The 14918-nt window shown below is 50.2% G+C and overlaps 6 protein-coding genes across 6 annotated transcripts; 4 read left to right on the top strand and 2 right to left on the bottom strand.

The window, feature by feature from the left end:
* Positions 1 to 157: 157 nt before the first annotated feature.
* HO173_008231 (uncharacterized protein) lies at positions 158 to 2356 on the top strand (the record flags this gene model as incomplete). Its single annotated transcript, XM_037310131.1, has 2 exons — positions 158 to 631; positions 683 to 2356. 2 exons carry the CDS (start codon positions 158 to 160, stop codon positions 2354 to 2356), a joined length of 2148 nt encoding a protein of 715 aa, XP_037163091.1.
* Positions 2357 to 2896: 540 nt separating this feature from the next.
* HO173_008230 (uncharacterized protein) lies at positions 2897 to 4577 on the bottom strand (the record flags this gene model as incomplete). Its single annotated transcript, XM_037310130.1, has 2 exons — positions 2897 to 3186; positions 3281 to 4577. The coding sequence occupies 2 exons, from the start codon at positions 4575 to 4577 to the stop codon at positions 2897 to 2899; spliced, it is 1587 nt and encodes a 528-aa protein (XP_037163090.1).
* Positions 4578 to 5203: 626 nt separating this feature from the next.
* On the top strand, positions 5204 to 8199 carry HO173_008229 (uncharacterized protein; the record flags this gene model as incomplete). The annotated part of the gene is made up of 5 exons (XM_037310129.1): positions 5204 to 5448; positions 5508 to 5797; positions 5848 to 6131; positions 6192 to 7658; positions 7717 to 8199. The coding sequence occupies 5 exons, from the start codon at positions 5204 to 5206 to the stop codon at positions 8197 to 8199; spliced, it is 2769 nt and encodes a 922-aa protein (XP_037163089.1).
* Positions 8200 to 8847: 648 nt separating this feature from the next.
* Positions 8848 to 9422, bottom strand: HO173_008228 (uncharacterized protein; the record flags this gene model as incomplete). The annotated part of the gene is made up of 3 exons (XM_037310128.1): positions 8848 to 8892; positions 8974 to 9228; positions 9282 to 9422. 3 exons carry the CDS (start codon positions 9420 to 9422, stop codon positions 8848 to 8850), a joined length of 441 nt encoding a protein of 146 aa, XP_037163088.1.
* A 483-nt stretch (positions 9423 to 9905) lies between these two features.
* Positions 9906 to 11918, top strand: HO173_008227 (uncharacterized protein; the record flags this gene model as incomplete). The annotated part of the gene is made up of 2 exons (XM_037310127.1): positions 9906 to 10951; positions 11420 to 11918. The coding sequence occupies 2 exons, from the start codon at positions 9906 to 9908 to the stop codon at positions 11916 to 11918; spliced, it is 1545 nt and encodes a 514-aa protein (XP_037163087.1).
* A 574-nt stretch (positions 11919 to 12492) lies between these two features.
* HO173_008226 (uncharacterized protein) lies at positions 12493 to 14850 on the top strand (the record flags this gene model as incomplete). The annotated part of the gene is made up of 3 exons (XM_037310126.1): positions 12493 to 13516; positions 13567 to 13943; positions 14005 to 14850. The coding sequence occupies 3 exons, from the start codon at positions 12493 to 12495 to the stop codon at positions 14848 to 14850; spliced, it is 2247 nt and encodes a 748-aa protein (XP_037163086.1).
* Between the last annotated feature and the right edge of the window lie 68 nt (positions 14851 to 14918).

Raw genomic sequence — 14918 nt, 5'->3', positions numbered from 1 at the left:
CAAGCATCGCATGCGACACCTTCGGCCGAGTATAGAGCGAGAGAGCTGCTCGCTTACTCTTTCCGCATGACACTGTTCCCCGGAAGACGCTAGTCGAAGGGGCGTAGAGTCAACTTGAAGATATCCTGCAGACTGTTGTCGAATACCTTGAATCAACATGGCTACCGTTGCAATGGCACCGGAGCTGCTAGCCCAGCAGTCACAATCCGAGGAGACCCTCAGTACGCTTCCCGATCCTCGAAGCCCTCTTACTTCTCCAGAGCTGTCGAGGAGCAATTCAGTATCGCCACATCACCCAGAGCTGAGCAATGAGGTTGCTGCGCTAAGTAACAAGCTCATACACGCCATAAACCACCAAACAGATCTTGAGGATAGCCTCAATGCGACGCGGCATGGATTGGACTCAGCCCAAGAGCGTGTACGACAGCTTGAACCTTTGGTCCAAGAACACAAATCCTTAGTAGCTAATGGAATTCTCGTCCGGCAAACTGATGTGGAGGCCGAGATTCTGAGGCTAAAGACCAGTTTGGCAGATGAGAGAAGGCAAAGAGCGAAAGCTGAAAACGACAAGATGGGTATCGAACAGGAATTGGAGAGTTTGACGACTGAGTTATTCGAGGAAGCCAACAAGGTAGGCTAGGGCTCCCTGTTGCTCGAATGCACCATTACTGAGATCGGATAGATGGTTTCAGCTGCACGAAAAGACGCTCGTAAAGAGAGAGAGCCCCTCGAGCGACGAAATGAACAGCTCCAAGCCCAATTGAACGATGCCGAGCTCCTTCTTGCGTCACATCAAGAACAGCTCGCGGAATTGAAGATCTCCATGCAGGATATGACGGTCCATCGCACTGATTTGGAGGCTAGCACCAACGCCTCAACTGCACCATCGACTCCGGCACCCGACAACCAAGATCAAATGAGTAAAGTCTTCGATGCCCTGAACCTCTCGCCTACCAACCCGGGAAGAGACGAGATCCCGCCAGCGCCTCCCATGAGTTTTACGCATCTATTACAACCTGTCCTACGACTGGACCTGCAAGCATACGAGGACTTCCATGCACTCCTCGCAATGTCTCGGAAATCTCAGCCTTCAAGCCGTGTCACGAGCGGCAACTATGGTAGTCTGAACGGGCTTGGCCTAGGCAATCTGACCAACCGCGAGCAGTCTCAAGTTCCCGACCGTATGCCATCGAATGGCTCCACATCATCACTCTCTGCCTCCAATATCCACCACTCTTCACCGAGCACTCCAAACCTTCCGGCGTCTACCAACTCCAGCTTCTCTTCTCGTGATGCACCAGTCAGTGGGACGCCACTCAAAGAGACCTCGTTCTATAAGCGTGCGCTTACGGAAGATATTGAGCCTACGCTACGTCTGGACCTATCGCCTGGGTTGTCTTGGCTTGCTAGACGAACCGTTATCAATAGCATGTGTGAAGGGAAACTTATAGTCGAACCAACTCCACCAGCGGCAAGACTATATCATCCTCCGTGTGCTCTCTGTGGGGAACAAGGGCGAGGCGAAAAGCAAGCCAGAACGCATCGTTTCCGGACTAGCGAAAGCGAAAGTGCGCAACGTTATCCTTTGTGCAAGTATTGCCTCACCCGCGTGCGGGCAACATGCGACTTCCTCGGCTTTTTGAGAATGGTAAAGGACGGTTATTGGCGAACAGACGGAGCGGAAGCAGAAGCCATTGCCTGGGAAGAGAGTGTTCGACTCCGAGAGCGGATGTTTTGGTCGAGGATTGGTGGTGGTGTCGTACCGGCCTTTTTGCGTGCCCGGGAAGATACGCCCCGGAGCTCTACAGAAGACGAGAAGCCAAGTCCTAATTTTGCGGATTCGCAAACCAGTTTGAGCAGTCACGATACCAAACTGGAGAAATCATCACAGCCGGTGCAGGAGACGACACTTGAGCAGTCGTTACCCGCGCTGGCGGACACCAAGCCCGCTTCTCCCCCATCTTGGGTACAGAATCACAAGTCGGAGCATGCCATACCGCCGCCCAAAGATATAACGCCTAGTTTGCCATTCGACGGAAATGATCCAGTACAGACAAACGGCAATCGTCCCTCTTTGAGCAGGACATCGACACGCCCACGAGGTATGAGTCGTACAGAAAGCACCGGTAGAGGATCTGTTGCGAGGAGGGCAGCAATGTTTGAACGGGGTACATCGGAAGATGGAGCTTCCAGACAGCTTCAGACGAGCCTGCAGGATTCCATCAAGAGCAGATCACCTGTCACAGGTAGATCGCCGTCTCCAGCAGTCAGACCTCAAGCATCGGAGCCGTCTGTCAGCATGTCTCAGCTTGAGAGAGGTACATGCGGTACTATCCCGGGCTCTTTCGACTTTTGAAAGGCTTGCCACACAATCCTGTTCGCTTCGCGGCACACGCGTCTCATGTTCATGAACGCTGGTAAGGTGTTTTCACGACCTACTTTTTGAGGTCTGGTTCTCTTGGATCATCGTATCGGCTTCCCAACAGAGTGGGGCCGATGTTTAAACGTTTGACGATTGACTTTCTCTTGTCAATATAGCAGCTCGGAGGCAGTGAGTTTTTGGTGTCTGGAAGACTCCCGCAGAGGGCGATAGATAAGAACCGGTTTCGTGGGTAAAAGTGCATATGCGGTGGCGAGGCATGAGCATGATGGAGCAACGAGGCATGAATGCTCTGATTGTAACTATAATCTGAAGCGTTGATGTATTTTTCATAGACGACCAAGCTGGAAATAATTACTATCCGACCTAACTAGGCTTCGACTTCGAAGTGAAGCAGTGGTAAAAGGGTTATAGCATGCACGAAGACCGCTTCAAGTCTTTACCCTGACAAAACCCTTTGCCTTGTCTTCTAGCAAGCACTCAAAATTTGCACCTGACATCGATATGTCGAAATCTCTACGCTTTGTTCTTCTCGTGGATGCGTCGAATTTGCTCCTCAATATTCATAACCTGCATTTCTTTGCCCTTGTCCAATTGCCCATCATAGCTCAAAGCCGCCCTCTTCCTCCTCGCAGCCTCCTCTTCGCTGATGACTGGCTGGCCAGTCACACCATCGAAGACGTCACTGCGTTGGGAAGCGAGGCGCTTGAGGTTGGCGGCTACATCGGAAATTGAGAGATTGGTTGTTGAAGCGCGGAGATCGGATTTTTGACGTTGCTCCTTCCAGCGAGGATCGAGGAGCTCGACTGCGAATGTGTGTCAGCATTTGTTCGTATCTATTCTGGAGAACGGATAGAGAGGGAGAATGGGAATGCGGGGACGTAAGAACCGGAGACTTACTCTTCATGTGGTGATCCAGCTCGTCATATGGAATCTGCTGCTTGCAATTTGGACATAATGCCATCTGCAAATTTTGCCTCTTTGCTTGGGCGCGTGGAACGTAATCATTCCTGATCCGCATGGGTTGGCCCGCGCCGCCTTTAGCTGCTGCCTGTGCTGCCTGAGCAGCTTCCCGGTCTTGCGTTCGTTCGGCGATGGCAAGCTCTTCTTCATCTTGGTGAGCCGGGACAGATATGGGGGCCGTGAACTGATAGTCCATGGCTTGTGGTTGTTGTGTCTCGTAAGAATTAAAAGCTGGGGGTGGCATGGCGTATGGTTGTTGTTGTTGGTAGGGCTGTTGTTGATTGTAGAAAAGGCTATAGTCTTCATCCGTGGGCATAGCTTCCTCGATGCGGCGATCGTGTGGTTGTAATGACATGGCTCCTTTTTGCTCCAAAGAGGCAGATTGAAGGTCATTGAGAGATGTGGGAGGAGGGAGGTCTGCTTGCTCGTCTGCATCTTCGAAGAGGACTGTCTCGACTACCACAAAATCGTGCCAATCGATTTGAGCATACTCCAATTTCTCCTTTTCTGCCTCTTCTTCCTTCTTCTGCTTCTGCTCTTCTTGAAATCTCACCCATTCTGCTCGCTGCCTCGCCCGCCCAAGAATGTTGAATTTATCATTTGCGTTATGTTCCAAATCAAGCATCCGAGCTTTCTTGGCTTTTTCTCCGTCGGCGCTAGCGGATTGCAACAATAGTGTATACTGATCCACCAGACGGCTGAAGAATTGGTAGAGGGAGTGTTGAGGTCGTAGAAAATCGAATTGGTAATTCCTTGTTTCTTTCTGGGATAGTGTAGTCATGAACGATCGCCCATTTTTAGCCACAAAGAGCGCGGTCAAGCGGACAACGTCAAGATCCTGCGCACTGATGTTGGGCATTCGGGCAGAGAAGTGGAAGTCTGGCGGCGCTGCTGGACCCTTGGGTTTCTCTGGTTCTTGGGCCGGGACAGCCTCACCAGCTCTACCTGCTGACACCGCTGTACCTCTTCCCTCCCTGACCTCTTCAAGCCGCCATGCGTAAAAGGGGAAGTATGCATCCTTGGCACTCAAAAAAGAGAACTTTGGGTTGTGTTTTTCCTTCTCTCGGATACGATCCTCGAAAGCGGGCCCATTTCGGGCGACGTACCCAGCGGTCTTCTCAACGATAGCTCGGATGTCTCTTGGCGGCAGGACAACTCCTGCAGGTGGTTTGCTCACTTCATCTGGAAGAGCGAGGGTTACCGGACTACCAACGGCGGTCGCTGAAGGAGCCATCTGGTGTCAGAATCCTGGATGTCACACTTCTTCTGGCAGGCTTCACCTCCTCATTCTCGGACACTTCCAAATCTACCTCACTTTCTGCGCTGCACAGTTTATGGACGCCAGGATAGCTTGCTTCCTCGGAGTGACTGCTGACCAAGTGTAGTCGTGGAGGTAGACTTTTGCTTGAGCATGGAGATAAGTGCGTTTAGAGACTAGAGGTATGGACGCGGACGATGTCACAGGCTCACAGCATCTCGGAGGTTGGAGCTAAGTTTCAAAGTTTCAACTAGCGCTTGTTCAATGCGCGGAGCTCGTAAGGGTAATTTGATTTTGGTGATTTAGGGCTGGTGCTGATCAGCTCTGTGGACGTGGCCTGAAAAACCATGTGCTTCTAAGCAAAGCATCTCTTTCCTTCCTCACTGCACATTTCGCTTCCAGCAGACTCCAATTTCTTCTCGAAGGGCAAACATGCCGGCCTTCTGATACTTTCTCACACTCCTTGAGTTCAAATTTTCACCTTTTTGTGTCTTTGCACTGAAGACAAGAGGCTAGGTAGCTCAACTTTTGATCCTTGACCTGCGCATAAAAGTTTCGCATACCACTGCGGCTTAAAGTACAAGACACTTACCTCCGCTGTTATGGCTCCAAAAAGTGCGTCCCGCACTCGCTCTGAGGATAAGCAAGTCATTCAAACCCCCAATGGCACAGCCAAGTCAGCAATAGCAAAGCCCACCGACTACAGCTCCCACGGGGTCACTGACAATGACATCTTCATGTTACCAGCCTCCGATCTGCAGCTCTTGGGCGTTCTCACAATTATTGCAGCAGTTGTGCGTCTCTTCAGAATATACCAACCAAGCAGCGTCGTTTTTGACGAGGTTCAGTAAGTTGCCAATGCGGCCCTAGACAGTCATGGATCTGGAGAGCTAATTGCAAGCGCAGCTTTGGAGGCTTTGCTTCAAAGTACATCAAAGGAAGATTTTTCATGGACGTTCACCCACCGCTGGCGAAGTTACTCTTGACACTCGCGGGCTATCTGGCTGGCTTTGATGGAGAATTTGATTTCAAGGATATCGGAAAAGATTATCTCGAGCCTGGTGTTCCATATGTGGCGATGAGATTATTGCCGGCCGTTATGGGTGTAATGACTGTTCCTATGATCTTCTTGACATTGAAGGCTGCTGGGTGTCGAACCATGACTGCTACGCTGGGTGCAGGAATGATCATCTTTGGTATGACTATTCAACGGCACTCAATTCCCAGACGCTGATAATATTGCAAGAGAATGGGCTACTCACCCAATCCCGCCTCATCCTCCTCGATTCGCCATTGATCGTTTTCACTGCATTTACTGCTCTGGCATGGACTTGCTTCACAAATCAGCACGAACAAGGGCCTTCCAAAGCTTTTGATCCTAGCTGGTGGTTTTGGCTTGTTGCGACGGGTCTCGGGCTTGGCGCCACGGTGAGCGTGAAATGGGTAGGTCTGTTCACAATCGCTTGGGTGGGGAGCTTGACCATTGTCCAACTGTGGGTTCTGATCGGGGATGCAAAAACTGTTGCGCCGGTAAGTCTCTGCCACTACGTGGTCTTTACTCTTTGGGAAATGGCTAAAAACCCCGGGCAGAGATTGTGGTTCAAGCATTTCCTTGCCCGGGTCTTCTGTTTAATCGTCATCCCGGTAACTTTCTACGTGGCACTGTTCGGTGTTCATTTCCTCTGCCTTGTCAATCCAGGCGACGGAGACGGGTTCATGTCATCGGAATTCCAGGCCACTTTGAACTCCAAGGCAATGCAGGACGTGCCTGTGGACGTGATCATGGGCAGCCGAGTTAGCATACGCCACCACAACACTCATGGAGGATATCTGCATTCACATAATCACATGTATCCCACTGGTAGTAAACAGCAACAGATCACTCTTTATCCACACAAGGATGAGAACAACGCTTGGCTGCTTGAAAATCAGACGCAACCCCTTGGTGTGGATGGAGAAGAGGCTAAAGGCGTCAAAGCCTGGGATACGATTGACCCGGTGCCCCTTGTCGATGGAAGCATTGTTCGCCTGTATCACGTGATTACAGACCGACGGTTGCACTCACACGACGTGCGCCCTCCTGTCAGCGAGGCAGAATGGCAAAATGAAGTCTCTGCCTATGGGTACGAAGGTTTCGAAGGGGACGCTAATGATCTCTTTAGAGTTGAGATTGTTAAGTCGATGTCCGATGGCGCTTTGGCCAAAGAGCAAGTTCGCACTATCGAAACCAAGTTCAAGCTTGTCCACATCATGACTGGCTGCTCTCTGTTCTCCCACAAGGTCAAGCTGCCAGACTGGGGATTCGATCAACAGGAAGTTACTTGCGCCAAGCAAGGCACGCTTCCTAACAGTATTTGGTACGTTGAGCAAAATGAACATCCTAAGCTTGGCGCGGATGCAGAGAAGGTCAATTACAAGAACCCCGGGTTCCTAGGGAAGTTCTGGGAACTCCAAAAGGTGATGTGGACAACGAACGCTGGCCTGGTCGAATCCCACGCTTGGGACTCGAGGCCACCATCCTGGCCAATACTGCGCCGGGGTATCAATTTCTGGGGTAAGGACCATCGCCAGATCTATCTCATAGGCAACCCTATCATTTGGTGGTCGTCAACGATTGCCGTCGGTATCTATTTCGTTTTCAAAGGATTATCCATTCTCCGCTGGCAACGAGGATATCACGATTACGACAACGTCAACTTCAAGCGCTTTGATTACGAGATTGGTACTTCGGTTCTGGGCTGGGCACTTCACTACTTCCCATTCTATCTGATGCAACGTCAGCTCTTTCTCCACCATTACTTCCCGGCACTCTATTTCGCGATCCTTGCAACGTGTCAGGTCTACGATTTCGCAGCGAACAGGGCAGGAGGCCCATTTGGAGTCAGGGACAATCCTGCCATTGGCAGAACCGGTGTTGCGGCTTTCTTGGCCATGAGCATCGTTGCATTCACTCTTTATGCACCCCTATCGTACGGAAACCCCTGGACTCAAACCTCTTGTCAACAAGTCAAGCTCTTTGAGACTTGGGACTTTGATTGTACTGCATTCCACACCGATGTAAGCATCGATGCCCCTGATTGAAATTAATTTGAATATAGCTGACGAATTCTTTTAGCTCAATCAATACGATATCGTCCAACCCAGCAGCAATATTCAGCCGACAGACGCTCCAGCCGTGCCTCCCCCAGGTGGGCAACAACGGGCACCACCTGCAGAAAATGTCACGCCACAACCTGCGGTAGAGGAAGCCTCTGTACGCCGAGAAGAGAAAGTCGAGTACAGAGATCAGGACGGCAATCTATTAAACGAAGAAGAAGTCGCCGCCCTAGCGGGCAAAGTAGACTTCCAAACCCGATACGAAACCAGAACACGAATGATCGATGCTGACGGCAACGAGATACCCAGTTACGCTGGGACGGCGCCACCGCATCCTGCGGATCGTGAGCCTGAGACTGCAGCTGATGACCCGGAGAACGACGGGAGAGAACTTCCGGCTACAGCAAGTCCAGAGGATGATGTGGCCAAGGAAAAGTCCTTGCAAAAGAACAACGGTGGGAAGCCGGAACCAGGGAGCGAGGCCACTTCGGCCACCAAGTGAATCGTTGGGATCATGTAATGTTATGTATTCTATCAGACCTGAACGCAACATGCTTTTTGATGTCGGTGTATCAGAAAGCCTTACTGTAAAGGTACTTGTTCAGCCTGAGGGAGGTGCGCAAGCTGACCAGCTATTGCTGACAATAGCATTGGACGCGTCGCTTAAAATACTTTTTTGGATCCGTGTTGTATACGGTCGCATATATTCGTACATTGACAGATTGCAATGACATGTGTAGGCTTGGGGAACTTTCACGGCAAGTCCAGATTGTCGCCTCATTGCATATACTTTTCTACAATCAGGCTGGACAGGGCGTCTACTGCTATTCGTCCTCGGGACTTTCCAGGCTATCAAGCTGCATTAGTAGGGTGAGTAGAGTTGGTGAAGTCTTATTCAGCTTGGCCGAAGCTAAGACTCCGATGTGCTGCTGAAATACGACTAGACTTACTATTGCTCAATGTTCGCCAGGAACAGTTCGGGCCTGGGAATACCGACTTCAAGTTTGATTATTTGATGCAAAAGGCATATTCGAAAGTTTGTTCTATCGTCGGACCTCCTTAACGCCACAATCACAGGGCTGATTGTCTTTTATGTACATCCTGTCAACACCCAGAATTTCCCTCTGGTGACATTCATAGCTCAACACCTCTAGAATCCATCTTTGCCATATTTGTTAAATTGATCGTGCAGTTTCTGTTCGCTTGATTAGTCCGTATTCCTAGCCGTACGAACGTCTTCAAGCCCTCTGCTAGATTTTGATGCCCAAGTACTAACCTTTGGCATAGTCACGTTGGGCACAATGACGCTGTGTAGTGCGCTTGGCGCGTCCTTGGGCGTCTTGTTCCTGTCTCCACCCGGATGATACTGGTATTTGAAATGCTCATCGGCGCCGTCACCTTTTGCAGTGGTTTGCCAAGGCATCGTCCCTTCGGCCATGCTAACCGGGGCTTCGGAGGAAGATGAAGTGGGTTTGCGTCCGAAATGATAACCAGCCATGCCAAAGGCACCCGTCATGATTGTAAGAAGGATCTACTACGAGCATCAGCAAATGCACACCCAACCATTGAAGTCTTTGTGCGTACGTATAGTTCAGGATCCCTTTTTGCTCCCTTTTGCAACGCACTGTCTTTTCCTTTCCCACTACCGGCTTCGTTGGCTTTCGAAGCAATCTTGCCGGCGGCCTGGCCCACCTTACCAGCCATACGTCCTGCTGATGCTGACATGGTGCAAGACTTGAGCCCTTCTGGTGAATAAAATTGCTTGGTAACGGAGGTGAAGTAAGGTAGATCACCAGATAGCTATTATGTTGCAGTGGAAGTGACGTTGGGGAGGATCCTCAAAGAGCGCTAGAGTGGCCGCTAAGTCCGCTAAGTCCGCTAATTGCAGCTGCTCTTTAGTGACAGGCCGCTTGCTTGCGACGATGAAATGGCCATGATTGAATCAAAATTGAGCGGCTTACAGCTTGCTCGCATATATCATACTTTACTTTAATTGTCCTTTCAGGCTGGTCCCGTTACAGCTGTCCAATTTCTTCTGCATTGCCTTTTATTCCATCCTGTCCTTGGTCGCTTGGCTTCGAATCTTACATCCACTTCTCCTTTCCTGAATCTGTATTCCATGTGGCTCTCCTCCGCATCTGGACGTGCTCTGTGGGCCCAAATGAATTCACAAAGAACACCTTCCGATAGCTAATCCTGTCAATCACAATGGAGCCCTCTCTTTCACCCTCTTATCCCCAATCCCCACTCAACAGTTCTTTCCCGAGCCCACTGCCAACTTCTGGCCCCCAGCAAGCCCCCAGCATCATCTCGTCTCGGATGACAGATATTGCGTCGGAAGATGGTAACGAATTCCAAAAACAAGTGCAAGCCACTGGTGGTAGGCCAAATACAGCGGCTTCGGTCGATCCGAATCGCCCAGGCTCGGCCATGTCATCGCAAACTCGTCCTTCAACGCGGGCACCTCCATCTCGAAGAGGTTTGGGTTCGCCTACTACAATAGCTTCATGGAGAATGGGTGGAGCCTTTGAAGGACCCGGAGGATCCATGACGAATTCAAGCAGGCCTCCTAGTGCGACTAGTCGGACAAGTCGAACACATGTACCCTCATTGGCCTCACATGCTTTCTTTCGACCTATGAGCTCGCAACGCTTGCAAGCCCAACGAGGCTTCCGACCGGCAAGAGTAGGACCGCCATCAGCGAGCGTAGATGGATCCAGCGAGGCAGGCACCAATACCAATAGGCATAGTATGGTCTCGGATGCGACGTCACAGCAAGGCCCCCAAATTCAACACAACAACGACATACCTCCGCCGTCGAGAGGAACGGAATTTACGGAGCAAGATGATGGAGTTGCGATCAATGCGAGTCCTACCGAAAATGCAACGCTTCAAATCAAGGGCGAGAGTGAAAGACCGCTTCGAAGCCGCTCGCCGCACTCGAGACCAATGCAACTAGACATTGATAATCAAGGCAATGGATCACCAAAGTCTTTTCGAGCAAATTTCCACCGAGCTGCAATTACGCGAAAGGAAACGCAAGGCCACGAACGTCTTTCGTCGTCAAACAATTCTCCAACATTTGCAAAGAAGCTACCGGAAGCTGCTCCTAAAACTGGCATCAACTACCAATACTTTTCTGGGAATACCGTCTTTTGCTGGGGAGGAAGGTTACAGAATGCTAGAGATAGACCTATCAACCTCGCGAGCGGAATCATTGTGGTATTACCCACTATTCTTTTCCTTGTATACTCGTAAGTAGACTTTATGCCCTGACCTCTCCATGAGTTCACTAATGATGACTAAGAGGACCGTATCTCTCACAACATGTCTCACCAGCACTGCCGTTTTTTTTTGCGTATCTTTTCTTCATATGCATTTCGTCCTTTGTCCATGCATCTGTGACAGACCCTGGGGTGAGCGTTGAATGGGTCTCTTACGAAAGCTATGTCTGACAACTACAAGATATTGCCTCGAAACCTCCATCCCTTACCACCCTCCGACAAGTCTGATGACCCACTCACGTTGGGGCCACCGACAACAAAATGGACTATGATCAAGTCGGCCGGGACGCCAAATGGCGCCATGGATGTCCCCACAAAGTATTGTAAGACATGTAATATTTGGCGGCCACCGCGATGTCATCATTGCCGAATATGTGACAGCTGCATAGAAACACAGGACCATCATTGTGTGTGGATTAATAATTGTGTCGGACGAAGGAATTATCGGTATTTCTTTACCTTTGTGAGCTCAGGCACCCTCCTTGGTATTTTCCTCACCTTCGCCAGCCTCGGACACTGCTTGCGATATCAGACGGAACAAAGAACATCGTTCAGTGATTCTATCCACAAGTGGAGGATACCGTTCGCCATGTTCATATATGGCCTGCTAGCCACGCCTTATCCTGCATGCCTCTGGGGTTATCATTTATGGTTGATTGCGCGAGGGGAGACTACGAGAGAGTACCTGAACTCTCACAAGTTTGTCAAGAATGATCGCCATCGACCATTTACCCAAGTTAGCGCTTTCAAGAATTGGGTTGTTGTGCTTCTTAGGCCAAGACCGCCGACGTATCTCCGTTTCAAGCAGAAGTATGAAGAAGGAGATCAACGTTTCGGGGCTAGAAGAGGTAAGAGGCAAGCACCTCTCGCGGCAGACCAACAAGGCGGAGGAATGGAGCTGCAAGACGTTGGTGGAACGAGCCATATCGACCAGTGAAAAGCCTGGGCGAGGAGAAGGCACGTATATGCAGGGAAGAGACATCTGTATCGACACTGCAATTGCTTCACGCCCATTGTCAACTTGCTATATTTGAGCTTTGGCGATCCTTTCTGGCTTTGACTGTACTTATACTCACATTGGTTGTTGAGAGAAGAAGGAGCAAGCGGTCTGGCTATAGGAGTACCTCAATATTGGCTCAGGGAAAATGATCAAATAGAAATTAGAAAACCAATCATTAATTGAAAATGTCAGATCAATAAAGGTTGCTTGGAGCATTTAAGTTGTGGAATGCTATATGGTAGTAGTGGCACTATTGATTGGCTCAAGAGTGCTTCTTATGTTGTCTTTGCAAAATCAACCTCCAACCTCCAACAACACTTGTTACACATCACGCTTTCACTACTGATCATCATCACGTTTCTGTCGCACAAGGTCTATTTCTTCTTGTAGCTCACGTTATATGCTCAACCGTTTTGCCCGCTTCTTTACCAGTCTGTGATTGCTCCTGCCTTTGTTTATTTCCTTCGACTATCGCTTTATCGGCCGTTGTGCCATAAAGCTCCCCGCTACAATGCTTTCCTTCATTCAACAACGTCTTGGCAAGACGCCCACCCAAGCACAGACGAAGATGACGCGTCAAGAGTCTATAGAATCGGCCTTCTCCCGCGTTGCAGCTCGCAATGACTCCAAAGACCCTTCTACGACTCCCTCTCTGACTACAGCGACAAGCCTAACCGATACTTCCAGCGAACTCACAGATGGCTCCGCAAAAGCAGATGACTACAAACGAAGCTCTGCACGATCACGAGCCAGCATTGGCAGCTACAATGAGAACGTACTATCAGCCAAGCAGAGCCGCTCGGCTCGAAAGCAAGGTGCGCATGGGGGAAAGTGCACAATTTCGGGCCAAACGTTGGTTGACGGCGACGAAATTACTTCGCGTGAGAGGCTTCTGCAACAGAGTGTGCAGGCTCTGGACGAAGATTGGAAGATTGGAGCTATGCCTGGTGATAACTTGAGGCTGTCTACAAGCAATGAGGACGGCGCCAAGAGGCGGAGGTCCATGCGATTGGATATACTGGACCGAGCTTCTAGTATGATCGAGAAGACTACGACTGTGCTGGGTAAGAGGGGACGCGAGACAGTTGAGGCTGGAATGGGGACAATCCAGGCGTCGAAATCGGATAACAAGACGCCTAGCTTGAGGCCGAGGGAACCCGAAACGCCATGCTTCGAAGGACCCTCTAGGAAACGAGCTCGCTTTTTGGAGGTTGAGATTAGCAACAAGCAGTCTGCGGAGCCAGGGGAAGGAGGGTATGAAGTCACAAAAAAACCTACTAAACCATGGGTCGCCCAAGGGCTCTATGTGGGACAGCACCGGAGTGATGATGCTAGGCTTACCGAAACTAAGAATAAGGAGAAGAAAACCTCGAACAACCAGCCAGAGGCTGGTGAACGTGCAATCATGCCAATGCCAATGTGGCTTGGGGACAAAATAATAGAAACGGGTAGAGACTTCAAGCTGCCCTTCAACCTATTTTCACCCTTGCCACCGGGCCAGCCAAAACCAGACGAATGGAAGAAGACACAAAAGAGTAAGTCTACGCAGAATTTTGCCCTCAACGATGCTAACATACAGGTTCAGATGTGTTCATTGGCGACGCTGCCAACGTGTGGAAGAAAGCCAAGGATTTGGAACATTCTACATGCATCTGCACCGCAGAAGCTGGCTGTGACGATCACTGCTTCAACCGATTCATGCTCTATGAATGTGATGACAGCAACTGCAAAGTAGGCGCCGAGCATTGCACGAATCGTAGCTTCGCCGCTCTAAAGCAACGATGTAAAGTGGGAGGCAAATACAACATTGGCGTCGAGGTCATGAAAACGGCTGATCGTGGCTACGGTATACGAGCCAACCGTACATTCGAGCCCAATCAGATCATTGTCGAATACACAGGGGAAATCATCACACAAAGCGAGTGTGACGAACGCATGAACAAGCGCTATAAGGACGCCGAGGTAATACAGCCTATCTTCGTTGCATCACTCAACACTATTTATAATCTAATGCCAATCCTAGTGTTACTATCTCATGGACTTTGACCAATCCATGATACTTGACGCCACTCGAGGCTCCATCGCTCGTTTCGTCAACCACTCTTGTGCGCCTAATTGCCGCATGATCAAGTGGACTGTGGCTGGCAAACCGCGCATGGCGCTCTTTGCAGGAGACAACGGCATCATGACTGGTGAAGAATTAACATATGATTATAATTTTAATCCGTACTCTGTTAAGAACGTGCAGGAGTGCCGCTGTGGCGCGGAAGGATGCAGGCGAGTCTTGGGACCGAAGCCAAAAGAAATCCGAGAAGCGTTGAAACCTATTACGACAGGTCGAAAGAGGAAGATCCAGCAGGTAGTTGAAGATGCCGTGGAGACGGTAACCAAGAGGAGGAAGATCGCTGTCCCATCATCCGTGAAGTCTGCTTTCGCAGCAGCAAAGGTCCAAACCTCGAGGAGATTATCACAGGCAGGAGTGCTGGGATCTTCGGCTACTCAAAACCGACAGCTGGTGAAGAAAGTTTCGCAACGCTCCCTGCGGGGTCTCGAACAAGAAACAACGACTGAGCGTTTAGGAGATGGGAAAAAGAGACAGCGTACCACGATTACATATTCTCGTCGACGATCTTCTGTTGGAACTCTGACAGACACGAAAGGCGAAGACAAGATCCGACGCGGTTCATCTGCTAAGGTGGCGGAGGAAGACAAAGGGGAGAAGCCGTTCAGTAGGGGTGACAGCGTCAAAGTGAAGGTGGCCAGTATGAAAGAAGGTGTTGTCCGAACTGTTAGGAGGTCAAGCCGAGGGACACCGGCTGGAAAGACAATCCGGATTATCGGTGACGACGAGTATAAGGGTTGGCGCTGATAGTCAAAAGCTGGAGTTTAATGGATTGTGTCCCTTGCATTCTGGGTTTTCCGTGGCTTCCAGAGGCC

Source organism: Letharia columbiana, assembly GCF_014066305.1.
Source record: "Letharia columbiana isolate WasteWater2 chromosome Unknown Sc0000028_s0, whole genome shotgun sequence".
In the NCBI taxonomy this organism is placed as follows: Eukaryota; Fungi; Ascomycota; class Lecanoromycetes; order Lecanorales; family Parmeliaceae; genus Letharia; species Letharia columbiana.
The sequence above is the reverse complement of the archived record's forward strand: the minus strand, read 5'-3'. Positions and strand labels throughout refer to the sequence as shown.